Genomic DNA, 16557 nt, shown 5'->3' with positions numbered 1-16557 from the left:
TGTCTTGCGAAAAGGGTGCCTTCGTTTACAAGCGCCGCGTCGTCCGTCGAGAAGTGCGTGTCGATGTGTGCCACTGTGGCGATGTTGTGTATTTCGTAGTTAGTACGTCGCATAAAACATAAGAAGCTGGAGAAAACGCGAAAAACAACATAGGCCAACCGGGAGACGGAAAAGAAAACGCCACGCTTTGCAACGCAGGAGGTCTGCTGCTGGTGATGCCTGTTTTTTGTTGTTGTGCCGTGCAACCAAATGTTGTTTGTTGAGAATGCTTCCCACGGCCAGCAGCGCGACCGGAGGGAACAGGAGCACGATGAAAAAAAATCGCCTACTGCGTATCAGCCCGAAATGACACGGAGGCCTATCGGAGGACCCATTTCGGGCAGATCCAAGATGCTGATGCTGACTGATGCGTAACAGTGAATAACATGTTTCTTTCTTTTCCTCCCCAAAAGGCAGCCCTATTGGTTGATGCACGGAGAACAAGTGGTTCCCTTCGGTAGTGTGCGTGCGTGAGGAATTGTTTCGAACGGTCAGGGCCTTGTGAGCAGAAACCTTGCCAGCGCAGTTGCCCCGTTGTCCTTGCCCCGTCGTCGCCGTCGTACGCGTTTCGTGCGTAGAAAAGGGTGAAAGGGAATCACCGCCGTTGTGTTGGAGATTTGGTCACCGTTTGGGCGGCGTTTGTGACCGCGGAAAAGGACGGTCAGGAACACCTGTAACGCGCTCACCCGAGCAGCTACAATTTTCAAGGACCTCCGCTCTGTCCTTGCGCCAGTGTGTTGTAGGTGGTATTGCGGGCAGCCAAGGCGAACGGGTGAACGCGTGAGCCAGTAACAAGTGAGGCGGTGGTGTGAGCTGAGCTAGTGTTTCGAGGTGAGTCCTGCACATGTGTGAGTGGCTGTCTCGCTCCCTCTCTGGCGTGAAGCAACAAATGCGAGCAAACGAGAGGACCGGACCGAAGTGAAGCGAACGGAGCGAACAGATGATTTCCGTTCGCGCGAGTCATACGTAGCCGCCGCCGCCGCCGCCGCCGCCGCCCGCCGTCACGGCGTTGGGACTGTTAAAACAAAAACAATAACGTCTCGCGATCGCGCGCTCTCGGTCGCTCCCGTAGCCATGACACCGTGATCGCGAAACGCCACCGAAAGGGGTTGTTTTTTTTCGCTTGGCCGTCGGGTCGCCTAGGTGTCGAAGCCTTTCTGCGGCTCTGCATTCGGACGTGTGTTTGCATCAGCCAGCCTGCGCGTGTGTTGGGGGACAGTGGCGCAAACAAGCCGCGCTCTAGTGGTGCGCAAATAGATCACCCGTACGCGCGCGTCGGCGAAAAAGCGAGACAGAGCGAGGTTGCGGAGCAGGACCCAACGAGAACCGTGACGGCGTAACACACAGGTCTCTCTCCGGTCGGTTGCTAGGGCAGAAAGGAGCGCCAGCAGCAGAGCAGAGAACGGCGGCGGTGCGGGCAATGCGAGCACGACGCGGACCGTTGGTTGGAAAGTACACGGCACGCTGACAGGACGGCCAGCAGGACGTGCGATCACCACCGAGAAACGGAAGGAACCCGAAAATCGTCCCCCCCAAAGGGATAGAAAAGAGTGCTCAAGGAGCGAAGCAGTGCGCAACCGTCCCCGGTGTTCCGTGGCTGTGGACGATCGTGTTGCGAAAGAAAGTTCACCGTGCGTGAGAGAAAGTGGCCAGAAGCGGGCACCACCGTCGTCGCCACACATACACAGACGGCAGCCACACTCTTTCGGAACGGGCCGACGGGGCAGGAAAAGCGGAGCAGAGAGCGGAACGAACTGGAACACCACGGAGCAGTAGCCGCGCTGGGACCGGAGCGCTGCTGGGTGATCTTCTTGTGACAGTGTTACTATTGCGCTGGTGACCGCAGAACCGAAGCGAAAGACCGCAACGCAGAGAGGTATGTTTTTGTACATTGACCTTGTTTCCATTGCTCACCGTGTGCGTGCGGGTCATACGCGGGCCCCTTCTCACGCTCACGCTCAAACGGGGTGAGCGTGAGCTGACGGTGAGCTGAACGTGAGAGACACGTGAGAATGCGTCGCCAGGCCATTGGCGATTAGAACACAATTGTTTGTTGTTTACATTTGTTCGTTTACCAGCGGGGACAGGACAGCGTTTTTAGCGTTCCCCGATGGACGACGCGCTCGCGAAGTGATGTTATGATAGCAGCGCGTTGCGGCAGCGTAGGACGCGTACGGCGCGGGGGGGGAACGATTATCAACCAACCATCCTTGACGCGCGACGATTGTTGTTGTTGTTGCGCGAACTGGTTTTATTTCTTTTTTTTGCTACGTCCACCAACGAAAACACAAACTTTTATCCCATCGTCTGGGGATGAAGCGGCTGGTTCCATCCAGGGCAACATTTTCCTGCGAAAAAAAACAATGAAATTAGAGTAGCGTGTCTGGCGCGACGTGAATTGGTACAATTTCATGCGGACTTGTGTTTCACGATTGTCTAACCGTTTGTGTAAACCGGACCACAGACATTGTGTGCGGCAGCGCAAGGCGACGCAGAAGAAAATGCTGCGGGGAGGAGGGTCCGTGCCCAAAAAGGGGATTGAGATGAAAAACACACTAACGAAAACGCCAAACAGCCGCGGGGAGCGCATCGTTTGACCTTTAAGCTTCTATTTACAACACAATACGGTCAACGCACACACGCGGTTTATGCTGGTTTGCGTGGGATCTTGTGGCACCGTGTCCCGCCCACCTTTGGCCTAGCTTCCTGTCGGCGGTCAACCCTTCGGCAGAGACGCACATATACAAGCGCTTTGCGTCCAGATTAGAAAAAAGCGCACGGAAAAGGAACACGAAACGATGCCCGACGCGGTGAGAAATGTAAATGAGTGGGAAAAAAAACGATAACGGATCGAACAGATGGTATCCCCGGCTGTGTTAAGGCGTCTCTTCCGCTCTAGAGGTAACAAAACGGTAATGCGGAACACAACAATGATTCGATGCTCTGTTTTTCGTATTCAATGATGATTGAGTGATGATTAGCTCGGAAGTAGATTAATGCTTGTTTTTTCATCCTCAGGATCGCAACATACTATGGATCCAATGTTCTTTCCGCCCTCCAATGGAGTTCCATCCGAGAGCAAGCTGGCAACGTACATGGTAAGTGACTGCGATGCATTACACTCTAAAAAAACAAATATTAAAACAATTCCATGATCTTCTTCCAGAGTCGTCAAAATGGCACGACTCCCGCGTACGGACTGGCGTCGGGGCTTTCGGGGAAGATATCGCTGGACTCTCCGATAGCGCTCAAAAAAACTCAGGTAAATCAATACACATCCGGCAGCCAGCCTACTCGCTAATGGCTAACTCTGCATTCTTTTGGCTTCCCCCCACTGATTTTGGCAGGTGACCCCACAGTCGCCCGAATTCATTCCAAACAACCGGTTAAGCACATCGTCCTCGCCGAACTTCTACTCGTCCTACTCGATACTTAGCAGCAACAATGGTGGCCCCGTGGTCAGCAACAATGGCACGGTCGTGGCCGCCGCCCAACCGTCCCAACCGACGGCACCTCAGCTGGCCACGGTCAAGGGTGCGCCGGTCAACAGTGTCGCCAGCTACGTCACCGGCAACAACATACTGGCCGCCACCCTTACCGGCGGCACGTCCGCCTTCGCGGTAACTCCGATCAAGGGTATGTCCGGCGTCCGCGTCCGGCCGTCCGGCCGTCCGTCTTCTGCCCAGACCGAGTGTTGTCTAATGTGTGTGCGTTTTGTTTTTCTTCTCTTTTCTTTCTGCCCTTTGGGTGTTGTTCCCTTCGGAACGCAGGTCGGAACTTGCTGCGAAACGAATCACCGCAAAGTACTAATACATCCCCCCGTATTACGCCCCAACCATCACCACCGCCAATTACCACCAACATTCATCAAGTAAACTATCCGTTTTAAGCTCAAACTAATTGAGATATCGTACACCACCTTGTGTTGGATTGTTTGTTTTACCATCATCACTGCGCAGTGTGGTGTGATTTGCCGTTAGGTGTTTGTTTACATTTCACACGAGAACTCAAGACAGAGGCCACATGCTTCAGTTCCACTTTGGCCCTGTTCAGAGTGTGTCTTCTTTACACTCTTCCAGTAGAGCGATTTACGTTAAAATGAAGATTATTTTAAGTTATTTTTCAAAGTACACGACCACATTCACGGTTTAGCAATGTTGGCTTTGCATGAACACGCATCGTTCGTTGGCTTTGAGCGCCAGCGCCATCCCCTGTGCCAGGTGGATCGTACCATATCCGTCGTGACCTCCGCCCGGCGTGTTGGGTTTCACTTTCGCTTAACTTCTTTCTTCCGCACAGGAGAACGTCGGTGGCACCACGTACTTCTACCCAACTGCAACCAATCATCAATTAACGCCGAGCAGTACAGTTAACACGACTGATAACTCCTTTGTCCACATAGCGAGCTCACAGATCAATCTAAATTATACCCATCCAGGTGAGGGACCGCTTAGCCGTTGTGGCTTGCTGTACAGCTTTATAATGTGCGTTCCCTTCCGGTACAGGGCATGTTTACCCGGGACCTGCATCGCATGTTATCAACATGCAATCGAAGGCGCAAGTGTCGATGGCGTTCTTTATGCCGGACGAACTAAGAAACGATATTTTATCACGCAATGAGCTAGTGAATAGTATTGATAGCGACAGTCAAGGTACTGGGACCTGATAGTCCTCTCGGGGCCGCTGTACATCTAACATCGCTCTTTTTAACACTGTTCCCAGATATACCTCTCGAGGTGGAAAATTACCACTCACTATGTTTGCTCGAGTCGCAACCGCTTCATCCGAAGCTTCCCGTACCGTCGTCCACCTACCGAGCTACGCACAGCGTTAGTGGTGTGAAGTACTGCCTTAGACGCCTTCACGGTACTTTTCAACCGATTGAAACAGTGCTCAAGGGGACCAATTCCTAATACTCTCCCCTTGTGTTCCGTAGGCTTCCGCCTGCAGTCTACCAAGTGCATGCAGGTAGTGGACATGTGGAAAAAGCTCCAGCACACCAACATCGTACAGCTGCGCGAAGTGTTCACCACGAAAACGTTCGGTGATAATTGTGAGTTTCATCCCGTTGGACCCCAAAGCTTAGCTATTTTTTTAACGTCTCTGTCTTCGTTTGCAGCACTAGTGATAGTGTACGATTATCATCCCGGTTCGCAGACTCTGCTCACGAAGTACTTTCCTGCCGTTCCCGAAACGAACGGCTATACCGATCCGTTCGCTGGCGAGGCACGACCTTTTAGGTAGGTTCCCCTTCGAATGCTCCCCTGTTGACGGCGCTCATCAATATGTTCATATTGCAGTCACAAAAGCTCGCTACACCGTACGCTTACAACATCGCTCCTGCCGGAAAACGAAATATGGTCAATTATCATTCAGTTGAGTGCCGGCCTGCGAGCAATGCATCAGGCGGGTCTAGCCTGTCGGTAAGTTTCTTTGCGGCATGTGGCACCTTTACATGTTGCTAATCCTCTCCCTGTCTCTACGGTGTCACAGAACGCTCGACCCAACCAAGATTATCGTGACGGGTAAACGGATACGCTACAGTTGCGTGGGCATCTCGGACATTGCCACGTTCGATCCGAACCAACCCAACCCCCTGACGGTGGTTAACCATCGTCAGCAGGTAACACACGCGTGGGGTTTGTTGGTGGACGTTGGATCTTGGGGTTTAATTCCCGTTTCCATTTCGTTCCACAGGATGACCTGTCTGCCCTGGGCAAGCTGATACTTGCCCTTGCCTGCCGCACGTTACAATCGGTCCAGCGTGACCAAATTCAGAGCAGCATCGACCTAATATCGCGCCACTATTCGTCCGATCTCCGGAATATCATACTGTAAGCTGGTGACTGCTTCATCGCGATCGATCATCACGATTCCCTTTTTTTTTCATTCGGCAGATGTTTGCTAAACCCTACCGCACGGCGCTCGGTGACGGAGATAATGCCGATGATCGGTGCCCGATTTTACGTACAACTCGATGCCCTGCAAGCTCAATGTGATATACAGGAGGACGAGCTGGCGAAGGAAATGGAAAATGGTAGACTGTACCGGTTACTCGTGAAGCTGGGCTGCATCAACGAACGCCCAGAGTATGTCCTTGCGTTGCGTTTGTACCCTGTAGATGTGTTCCTACCTAACATTGCGAACCCCGTTTCCCTAGACTCAATCTGGATGTCACGTGGTCCGAGACGGGTGATCGCTACATGCTAAAACTATTTAGAGACTACCTCTTCCACGCCGTCACCGAGGATGGGCGTCCCTGGCTCAACCAGTCCCACATAGTGCAGTGCCTCAACAAGCTGGACGCAGGCACGTTGGAAAAGGTAAGTCCGGAAGAGGAACTGACTGTTCGGTCCAGACTCTACAGCAACCGATCGGTCGTTCGTTGCAGGTTCAACTAATGTCCCGTGACGAACAATCAGTATTAGTGGTGACCTATGCCGAGCTGAAGCACTGTCTGGATCAAGCATTTTCGGAACTGGTCGCGGCTAGCGAGGGCTCCGTTTAAAACTAACCATCGTTTGAGGTGTGGTGCGCATCGTGACTGACGAGCGGCTCCAACACGCTTCTCGCCGTGCCGTTCGGTGGCGGTTTGCTGCGTCTAAACAGTACCTTGGCGGTGAAGGCCAAATGTCCTTAAAGTGTCACCTTTCGAGATGCGGGTTAATTTACAATGGTTACCCCCTTTTACCGGCAGAGGCAACCCAACCACTGGTGCGATGGTGGAGTACCGTTTGATTTTGAAGCGTTCCTCTTTTCTTACCATTCGCAATCGGGAATTATCGTTGCAAAATTGCGACCGAAAATTGTGATCAAACAGCAGTGGCAGCTATGTGCCAGTGGAGTGTGTTAAAAGAATGACGTGAAAAGCATACCTGAACACGCACACACAACCGGCGATCGTTACATGCCGCCCACCGCCACCGAAACGTAGAGACGTGCTTGACCTCTTGTGCAAGCGAATTAGTTCCTGGCGCCACAAAAGCAGCATAGCGCGGGACTTAGTATTGTGATGGGAATGCTTCTGATACAATAGATCTCCGGAATAACGATGCTACGGCAGCACGTGAATGTGCACACGAATTACGATACGATCGACGACGATCATATGATAACGATGACGATAAAACAAATATCACAAGAATGAAGAGGATCGTGCCGAAAGATCGATTTGATGTAGGTTAAGAGATGTCAGTTAGAAGATATGCAAAGAGCAGAAAACAAGAGGGAAGCTAATACGGCAGCGTTTGCGAAGTTGTGAGAGAACCAGGGAGTGGACTGTTTCACTGTTTTTTCAGAGCCCATCTTTTGATAAGCTTTCCTTATGATTATTTTTGTTTATTTTGGCTGCGTTTTCTATACCATTCTCTTTATTTCACATCAACAAACATGCGAACATTGTTTAGTACAATTGAGTGTAAGACTGCATTGCTGCAAGAGGCGTTTTTGCTTACGATGGTGGGTATTTAAATTGACTGTGCTTGGTTGTGTATTGGGTGCCGCTGAGGGTGGGTCAACGGTGACACACGTTATGTGCCGTTTGTTCCGTTTACAGTTTCCCCCCTTTACACCGTACCCGGCGCCATTCGTTCCGTTCGTGGTTTAGCGTTCTGAATTGAACATTTTAACAAGTACTACTAAGAAACGATACAAACAGCAAAACCACATACATTAGCTCTAGCTCCGTTAGCCCTCGGAAGGAGGGACTAGGTTAGGTAAGAAGACTCTCATACGTGGCAGTATCAGCAACACTGCAGCTTAGATGAACAACACGGATCAAGCGAAGCAAAACGGAGGTTATTTTTTAACGAACCCCCCCACAAAACGCCGGTGGGCCGGGAAAACTATTGAGGGTAACAAATTTTGCATGCAAAATTCATATACTTCCTGAGTAACGTTTAAGTGAACAAACGGCGCATGGTGGAGAAAAACATTAAGATACCGTGTTTGTGTGGAAACGAGTGGACGATGCTGGCGTAAGGAGAGCGGCAGCTAAATCGGGGAGGGGTGCAGAACAGAGTAGCAGTAAGGCCAGACACCCCTACTATATATCCGGGCCAACAAGCCACTAAAAACCGTGCAGGTGATTTAAAGGAAAAAGACTTTTTATTGTGACAAATAATGTTTAAACGTGCAACAAATCCCGGCAGAGAGAGAGAAAGAGTGCGTGAGGCGGCAGGCAGCATTATTGAGGTACGTGCCGTCCTCCCGGTCGTTCTATGGGCTGGACACGCGGGCGGAAGCGACCGACACAGAGAGAAATCGAGACCGGACCCTAGAGAGATAAGAGCGCGTGGTGAGGAAAGTGAAATATATTTGTAAAAAATGCGTAAAAAACAAAATGGCGAAGAGAAAATGTGCACAAAAATACGATAAATGAGAGGAACAGACAGACAACACAGAGAAAACACGTTCGAGAAGGAAACGAAAGTAGAAGTGTGTTACGAACGTTGTACAACGATTTTCGTTTGATTACACATTTTTTACTACCAGAATACCTTCTGTGCAACCTTACTACCGTGCGCCCCGGGCTTAATAAAGCACGGGGTCCGTTTGGTAGAGCTTTCGTGTGGCCGCGGCGGCATTCAGTTTGCCGCCGGTCCCGGCTTCGATTATTCCTACGTTTCCGATTGGCGAGAAACAAGTTTCTAAATTCTAGGCCGCGCTCGTACGGATCCCCGCCCGATTGGTTCCTACTACTGATGTTTGGGGGGTCGCGATTGCGCAATCCTCACCGCAGCGCTATATTTTACCAGATAAGATTATTTTTGTACTATGTGTAGGTATTATCCCTTTTTTGGCGTAAGGTTTTGTGAAAGTTTGTTCGGCTGCGGACGGCTGCGGACAACTATTGGAAAACTATTTACATATTATGCATACATTACACATACTTACTTAGCGCATAACAGGCCGTGTAGAAAGTAGACATTTTGTTTGTGTTTTCTTCCACAAATTACGATGTACAATGGTCCCACATCTCGCACCTCAATCCTGCAATCGTCCGGCGTAGGGAAAGCGCCCCCTGCTACACTTAAACCAGGAAAATCTTTACAAATGTCCCCGTGGGGCACAACAACAAATTCGAATGAGTCAAACACCTTCGGCTTTGTGATAGGGCCCTTGGATCGGGCCAATAATTCAGGGTTACTTACTAGCATGCGTTTACAGCGATTCGATCTCATGAATTTATTTTGCGTTTTTAAATATCGGTTTTTTCACCTTCTCCTTTCCCGGCATGCTTTGATGATGATCCCATTTTCTGTTTCCTTCCATATTTTGTTTTTCCCTCCCCCCTACCTCCTCTTTCTCTTTCACTCTCAAATCCTCATTCACGCACACGCGCGTGGTACACAACAAAAACAGATACCGTCTTTTGCAGTGAATTGCTGTTGGAACTGAACAAATGAAAAACAGAAACATAAACCGAATCGGACACTCGGGACAGGATTACACTACCCTTAGTGCGCATATTTTTCTCCGCAATCGAAATCGTTATCGTGTCTCGAAATGCGAGCAAATCCGCCACAGTTGGGGCAGACGAGAGGAAATATGGTTAAATTATATTTGAAAGGAAAACTTGAGGAGGGCGCGAAAGGGCGAAAATACGAAAAATGTAACAAAAAAAAATACAAACACGAAACGACGTTGAAATAAAAAATGAAAAAACAACTATATTTACTGAAAAATGGCATTTACTTTTATTGCTGTGCGTGTTGGGTTAACATTGGGCTCGAAGGGTTACTTAAAAGGACCTCAATAGAGACTACGGCGTCGAGTATAGATTGTGACGATTGTGCGGCGATCGTTGTGCAAAAATGCAGCTCCTACCTATCGTGTCGGACGGAAACGTTTCCATGTTTTAGTAGAGAAAATAAAATCTTACTCTAATGGATGGAGCTCGCGAGAGGATATGGAAGGACTATTCTACCTTGAACGCTTTAAAAAAACACTCCTCGGTGGCCATTCTACAATGTCTCTTACATGCTATCTGGTGGAAAAATATTCGAGAAATTGTATAAAATGCAATAAGACCCCGCACAGCGACGGTTGGAAGGCAGGATTGTGGTCGATACGATACACCCATGAATGCACCGGCCAGTGGTGCATTCATAGGGGTCATGCATAGCTGACCTTCTGATCGTACGCCTTATCGCGCAGCTCCTGATCGTCGGGCAGGGCGTGGTGGCGTAGACCACACCGTGCACCGAAGCGCAGGATCAGCATGATGACCAGCACGATAAACATGGCCAGCATGGCCACGGCCGGGAACGCGACTATAAACACCATGGCTGCGCTGTGGCTTGCTCTCGGCTCGGCCCCTCAGATGTCACTTTCGCGCTTCTGCAACTCAACGTACTCCTCACGATGGTAGCCCGCCGGTGGTCCGCGGGAGGCCGACGACTGCTGGTATTGGGGCCGGTGGTGCGACACGGTATACTCTACCGGGCGCTCAACGTCGGGCTGCAGAAGGGACGGAGAGAGGAATGATCGAATTATGTCCTTCAATTGCTGGCAGAGACGTTTCAACGCATCGCCACAAACCACAAAATAAACCACCACCACAAAATATTGACACTGTTTAATGGGGTTGCGATGTCCTCTAGGGAGCGAACTTTCCTCTAGTTATTAAAGCCATTCCAGGAAGGATTTCAGATTCTTTCCTTCGAACCCTCAACGCACAAAACAGGATATATTCTGTGAGAACTGAATTTGAACCGGATCGAACCGGTTCGTGAATTTTAATTTCAAATTTAAATTCAAATATTCTAACTCGAACTCGAATTTCAAATGTCAAAAGACGGTGCAAAAGGCTTAGACACATATCTGAAACTAGCCTGGACTGAGCTCGTGGGCTCGGTTTATGCGTTTAATTATGCACACTTTTGCACTTCAATTTATGTGCCAGCGATGGCACGGCCAGCCGGCCCCCGGGAAACGGGTTTTCATTTACAACGGGGCGTATGACCAAACTCGGTTCGATTGTTTCTGCCCGCTGGCTAACGGACCGAGGGGACCCAGTTGGGGACGCGGAAACGCATCAACGCTGCAAAAACGTGTTGGCATAATTGAACCACTCGCACCGCAGCTTTTCCGGAAGAAACTCGTCACACCACCCAGGTGCGACCCAGGTGCGAAAGGATAAAATAGCCGATCAAACGGGATGCGTGTGGTCATGTGTAGCTACCACGAGAGAATCCCTAGAGCTGCCATGGCACAGCAATTCCAATCTATCTCCTACATCCACCGAGTTCGACACGCTTCCGAGGCACGCCATCAGCGAGCGAGCGAAGCCTCGCATAGTTCAGTGAACCGAAGCCCGAAAATTGAAATTGGCCACCACACGGGTCGATGCTGCGTTGGGTTGGGTGGCTATCCACCCCCAGCAGGATAGCCAGCAAAGAGACAATAATTGGGCCATATTGATCACCAAACGGATGGCTGGCGGGATGCAGCAGCAGAGAGAAAAGTGTTGGCACCATCCGGGGGTTGAAATGGACGTCGAACCTATCGCCCCCGCGGGCTCTGGAGATGAGAAGTTTAATTAAATAATGTTTCCCATCAATTATTGGTCACCGGCGGACGCGGCGGTCGCGCTGCCCGAGTCACTTTCAAAACTGATTATACCGGGGGTTATCCCCTCGTGCGTCCCCTTGTCCGGTTCTGGTCGGGTTGGAGGCACAAATGTTATGCTTAAACGTAAATTAAACGGTTCGGGAAGCGTTCCGGGAAGCGCACACTATTTCTTGTTCGATTCCACGAAAAGCTCCGCGGTGGGGGGAACATTTAGTTGGCCTTCGAACGCCAATTAACCGATTCCGAAAACCCATCGCCGGCCCGACATTTAAAGAGGGCAAATTTATTAAAGCACGTGGGAGTGCGACCGGTTGCGGGTGGGTGAAATGTAATGATAAACATGTCGGTTTTTAATTGGGCATTACTGGGCTTTCGGTTGTCATCGGGACCGTCCCTCGCCGCCGAGGTCGCATTTCCCATCGGAACCGTTTCCGGTGATAGCATTACAATTTCCGATACAAAGTCCGACTCCCGGGGGCCACTCTGGTATGTGACCTATCCGGGGAGTAATTTTGCGGTACGCTATCACCAATATGCGACCCACGTGATTCGCAATTCGTGATTCCGGTCGGACCGTGCGTTCGAATACGAATTATCACTAAATTACTGAACTGAAACCCGTGCGGAACGCTTACGTTATGTGGCTGGAAATGGCTAGCGTCCTTCAGCTCTGTCAGGTCGAGCGGTGGCTGCTTGTGGGGCGTTGCGGTCCAAATGGACATTAACCAAAGGTTTCCTGCAAAAAAAAAACGGACAGAAAAGGAAAGCCGCTTGAGCAACATGACGGGGTGGAAAAATTTGGGCCAAAACCATCATCGATTCCCGGGAACAAGGGCTCTCGGAAAAGGACTCCCCGGACCGGACGGGACGGGATTTCGCTTCGAACGCATCGCGCCGAGAGCGGGCCCACGGGAAACATCATTTGGTCTCGCCTACCGGTGTTCCGGTCCTGCCAGTACGGTTTGTACTTGGAACAGCAGCAGCAGATGACGTTCAGCACAATAACGAACACACCGAAGACGGTGCAGAGGGCGATCGCGACGTAGAACGGGTTGAAGTTGCCGTAGACGTGCCCTTTGAAGTACGGGTTATCCAGATATGCTGTTCGCTCCTCGATGGTGGACATGATACACCATTCCCACCGGTCCGGTTTCCGGTGCGCGTGTCCTTACTCGGGGGCTCGGCTCCCGTGTGCTGTCTGTCTGCAAGCATGCGAAATGGAAACGAAACAATAGAGTCCTCCGCGAAACCCTCACCCGCGATGCCCGCCGCCGTTGCTTGCCAATGGCAATTGCAGGCGCAATTATTGAACAATTTTCATCCGGTTTGTCTGCCGGCCGGAGTGGTAAACAGCGAAACGGAGCGCTGTTGTTCAACCTGAAGGACACTGGCGGTCCAGGTTTGGTCCCCGGTCGACCTGCCTGCCAGCTGGACAGTAAATATCTCACATTCTTGCCGCTGCCGGTCGGACCGACGGCCGCCATGTGTGTGCCTGGATTTTGTCAAACAAATCGATCCTTGATTCTCTGCCCTGATTGAACCACCGCCCGGGCGGATGCTTTGTTTTCTTGGGTTCGTCCCGGGGTCTCTGCCGTCCCACCTCGAGCACCGCAGCCAGCAGGTTGGCGGGCAATAACAAAATTCAACGCAAATGGAATGTTTAATTTGATCAAGATTGAATTGGATTTGATTTTGGTGGTGGGCCAGAGAGTTTCGAGAGTCTCGGAGTGGACCCCGTCGGGCGTGTCGGGTGGTTTATGCCTCACATTATGGTTCCCATTCAGTGATGGGGACGACGGTAGAGTGGGCAAGGGGACCGATACGAAATGCTGGACACGTTTCGGCCACTGAAACCGCTACGAACTATAGAGCGCATTGGTTTGCTGGTAGAGACTTCTTTGGCCGGGTCCCGATGGAGAATATGGATTGCTAAATTTGATAATTCAAATTGTCAATATGACCGAGCCAGGACACTTGCTCTGCGCAGGATTTGAACCCGGGATCTCTCGCACCCAAAGCGAACCACCTGTTGCTTTCCCGGGGTGATCATAGTTTAAAAATCAACACCGGCAACTTTCGACCATCAACCCACTATGGGGAATTTGTATGGGACAGGCGGACTTAATTGTTTTTAAGACGAATCTATCAGTTTTTTCAAACTTTTTTGTTTGCTTTAGGTGTAGTTTGATCATATTCAAGATTTTAACTGTAAAACACGCGTTCAGGAATACAAAATAAGCTATTTTTCGATATATTACGAAATTTAAACGCCTAAAGCTATGCAATCCGCATAGCACCTACTGCGGTAGAAATCATAGCAAAATTTTCTAATCCACATTTAATCTCCAAATATCCAAATTTTGATTAAAATAGTATCACTTAATTGTCTGAACATACAAAGCATCATCAATTAGTTGATTTCTTCATCCCAACTCATATCGATACTGTCTACTTGATCCGATACATGCTCAATCGAGATATCCTCGTAAATGTTTTCCTCTGTAATAAAAAAAGACTTAACTATATCAGGAAAACTAGGCTTTTTGGTTTTGGACTGTCTATAACCTAGGGAAAGTGAACTTAGTTTAATCTTGATCACAACCATGTTAACTATCCCGTAAAAGAATTGGAACTACTTTTGAGAAAAAGAAATCGTTGTATATATACGAAATCGTTCACTATACCGACTACCTTGAATTGCATATACCCTAAGGGAAATACATGTCAAATTACCCATATTCCATATCGACAGACACGAGAGGTACAAACATGTTTTAAATACCTTCAATTGAGCAACGCTATGCTATGCTAACGTCTATTCAGTATCAGGTAAATACTTATGACCCGAATAGTCACATTCGATTGTTCGAATAAAGGATAAATATCTACCCTCTACGATAGAAAAATAGGATGGACTACACTTTGACAAAAAAGACATGACAGAAAACGGTCCCGTGCAACAGGTGCTTCACAGGTAGTGCACAAGTTTAAAAGGGCGATATGTTTTGTATAGCCATTTGTACCTAGTTTACAAGAGACCAGGCGTTTCTGGTACCTGGAAGTGTTTTCTTGAAAAGGCCGGAGCGGTAAAACTAAGTACAACTAAGTGGTGAAACTTGCTGGAAATCATTTAAAATTACCTAAACTTTAATTTCCATGCCTAGTTTAAGGGAAGCAAAGGGAAGCATGTTTTTGCTGCACTACCAACGTTGCTTAACTGTATTATTTTCGTAATGTTCTATACCAATTCTCGGAAAAAATAAACAACAAATACGAACTATGAATATTTGATATTTTTATATCAAAGAAGGATGTATAACCTTTCCAATGATATATAATATAAGTACCTTGTCGTTCGAAATCCGTTCAAATGAGATTTTTAACGTACCTTGTTAATAAAAGTAACGTTAATAAAAGTTGGCTAAAAAGAGCATTTTTCATCACTTTTTTGACTTTGACGCATCATTTCTCGGAATCTACGCAACTTGGAAGGCTAAAAATTCGGATTGGTCTTAGTTAACTTGTCTATTTTAAGAAAATATTACTGAAATCTGAAACTTTGAAATCGATTTATGACCGCCTTTTCCCCATAGTGCAACCGCCGTTCAACATAAACAAGCACAAAACGGTCAGTCGGCCGCCGCTGTGGGTGTGTTGGTGCGCACACCTCACCGACACACACCTGCGTCTGCGGGAGGGTACGCATCGCAAACACCTTCGTCTTAAAGGTACTGCGGAATGCGTTGGAAAGTGCCGTTGTCTCACAACCACCGTCGATTCTTTTGAGGCTTCGGATGACCTCGAGCATCCCTCGACCCAGGATCACTTCCAGTTTATGCTGATCGTTTGACCCCCAGGGGTCAGCCCAGCAACATCATATACGATCATGTTTCACAATAGTATTCTTCTATCTCGCTCTCTCTCTCACACTCAGGCGATGGCCATTTTTTGTAGACGGGCACGCCCTTTAGTCATCGGTGTGATTAAAATTCAAAATTAGATCTGTCCGACACTGAGACTGGCTTGTTGTTTTGCGCTGGCGGAAACAGCGATAAACAGATAAATCTATCTACAACCCGTGACCGGGTTGGGCGTTAACCATCTGGGTGTGGTACTCGCGATCGATCGTCCACCTCGGCGATGACACATGCGGGGTTCGGTCCGAATCGGAATCTGGCGCTCTGGCCCAGTGTTTTCAAAACTTTTCCGGCAATTAAAGGACACAACACACCCACTGCAATCACTGCAATCGACTCACGGATATTGGGATACTCACTCACGGGTTCCGGGTTGCGATGGGAACGGAAAAACGCTAACAAAGGGGGCCACACGCAGCGGATATGTTACTTACTTCACGAACCAAACGACTGAATGAAGAAAACGCCGCCGATCGAACGCGGCAGGGCTGTGGATACACCCGGGCCACCGGCACAAACACCACCAACCGCAACCATCGCCACGGGAACCGCATTCGAATGCGTTTCCACCGCGCCACGCGGTGTTAATACTTAATTGCCAGGTCCCCGTCCCACGTGTTCGAGTGTATGCGTGTGGTGCTCTAAGTCCGCCAACAACTGGTTTCTTTTTCTGACTTATGCTCTGCCTTATGCTTCTTCTCCCAACATATACCTTCGGTTGGCTCGCGTGTGTATCTGACATGCGAACTGGTACCGGAAAGGTGGGCGACAGTTTCGAGAAAACGCTTAATTTAATGCTTTGATGTTGGCAAGGCCCCGCACCGCGCGTCTCTCGGACGGAGTCATCCGCGTTCCGCGGATGCAAACTCCGGCTAATACGCTTTGATCATGCTGGGAGGTAGTAATAGTGTGTTGTTTTACTTTCCTTACCCGGTGAGCGACGAAAAGAATAATACAACATTTGTTTCAAATGACTGCGGCCATCAACGACCATTTCCGAGGCGCTGTCTGTGGCGCCGTGGGACGA

The 16557-nt window shown here is 49.4% G+C and overlaps 3 protein-coding genes across 3 annotated transcripts; 1 reads left to right on the top strand and 2 right to left on the bottom strand.

The window, feature by feature from the left end:
* The first annotated feature begins 1714 nt into the window (after positions 1-1714).
* Positions 1715-9670, top strand: LOC131205465 (PAN2-PAN3 deadenylation complex subunit PAN3). The gene is made up of 16 exons (XM_058197572.1): positions 1715-1915; positions 3058-3137; positions 3206-3301; positions 3387-3675; positions 3810-3910; positions 4339-4477; positions 4545-4691; positions 4762-4905; positions 4976-5092; positions 5159-5279; positions 5340-5462; positions 5533-5662; positions 5737-5873; positions 5937-6128; positions 6200-6362; positions 6431-9670. The coding sequence occupies exons 2-16, from the start codon at positions 3072-3074 to the stop codon at positions 6545-6547; spliced, it is 2082 nt and encodes a 693-aa protein (XP_058053555.1). The 5' UTR covers positions 1715-1915; positions 3058-3071; the 3' UTR covers positions 6548-9670.
* Positions 9671-9731: 61 nt separating this feature from the next.
* LOC131214056 (uncharacterized) lies at positions 9732-10326 on the bottom strand. The gene has a single exon (XM_058208408.1). The coding sequence runs from the start codon at positions 10324-10326 to the stop codon at positions 10156-10158; it is 171 nt and encodes a 56-aa protein (XP_058064391.1). The 3' UTR covers positions 9732-10155.
* Positions 10327-10359: 33 nt separating this feature from the next.
* LOC131214047 (uncharacterized) lies at positions 10360-15974 on the bottom strand. The gene is made up of 4 exons (XM_058208396.1): positions 15890-15974; positions 12550-12815; positions 12249-12349; positions 10360-10500 (listed from the first exon to the last, which is right to left on the bottom strand). Exons 2-4 carry the CDS (start codon positions 12737-12739, stop codon positions 10360-10362), a joined length of 432 nt encoding a protein of 143 aa, XP_058064379.1. The 5' UTR covers positions 12740-12815; positions 15890-15974.
* Between the last annotated feature and the right edge of the window lie 583 nt (positions 15975-16557).

The sequence above is a fragment of the Anopheles bellator genome, chromosome 1 (genome assembly GCF_943735745.2).
Source record: "Anopheles bellator chromosome 1, idAnoBellAS_SP24_06.2, whole genome shotgun sequence".
NCBI classification, from domain to species: domain Eukaryota; kingdom Metazoa; phylum Arthropoda; class Insecta; order Diptera; family Culicidae; genus Anopheles; species Anopheles bellator.
This window is presented reverse-complemented; position numbering and strand designations above follow the sequence as displayed.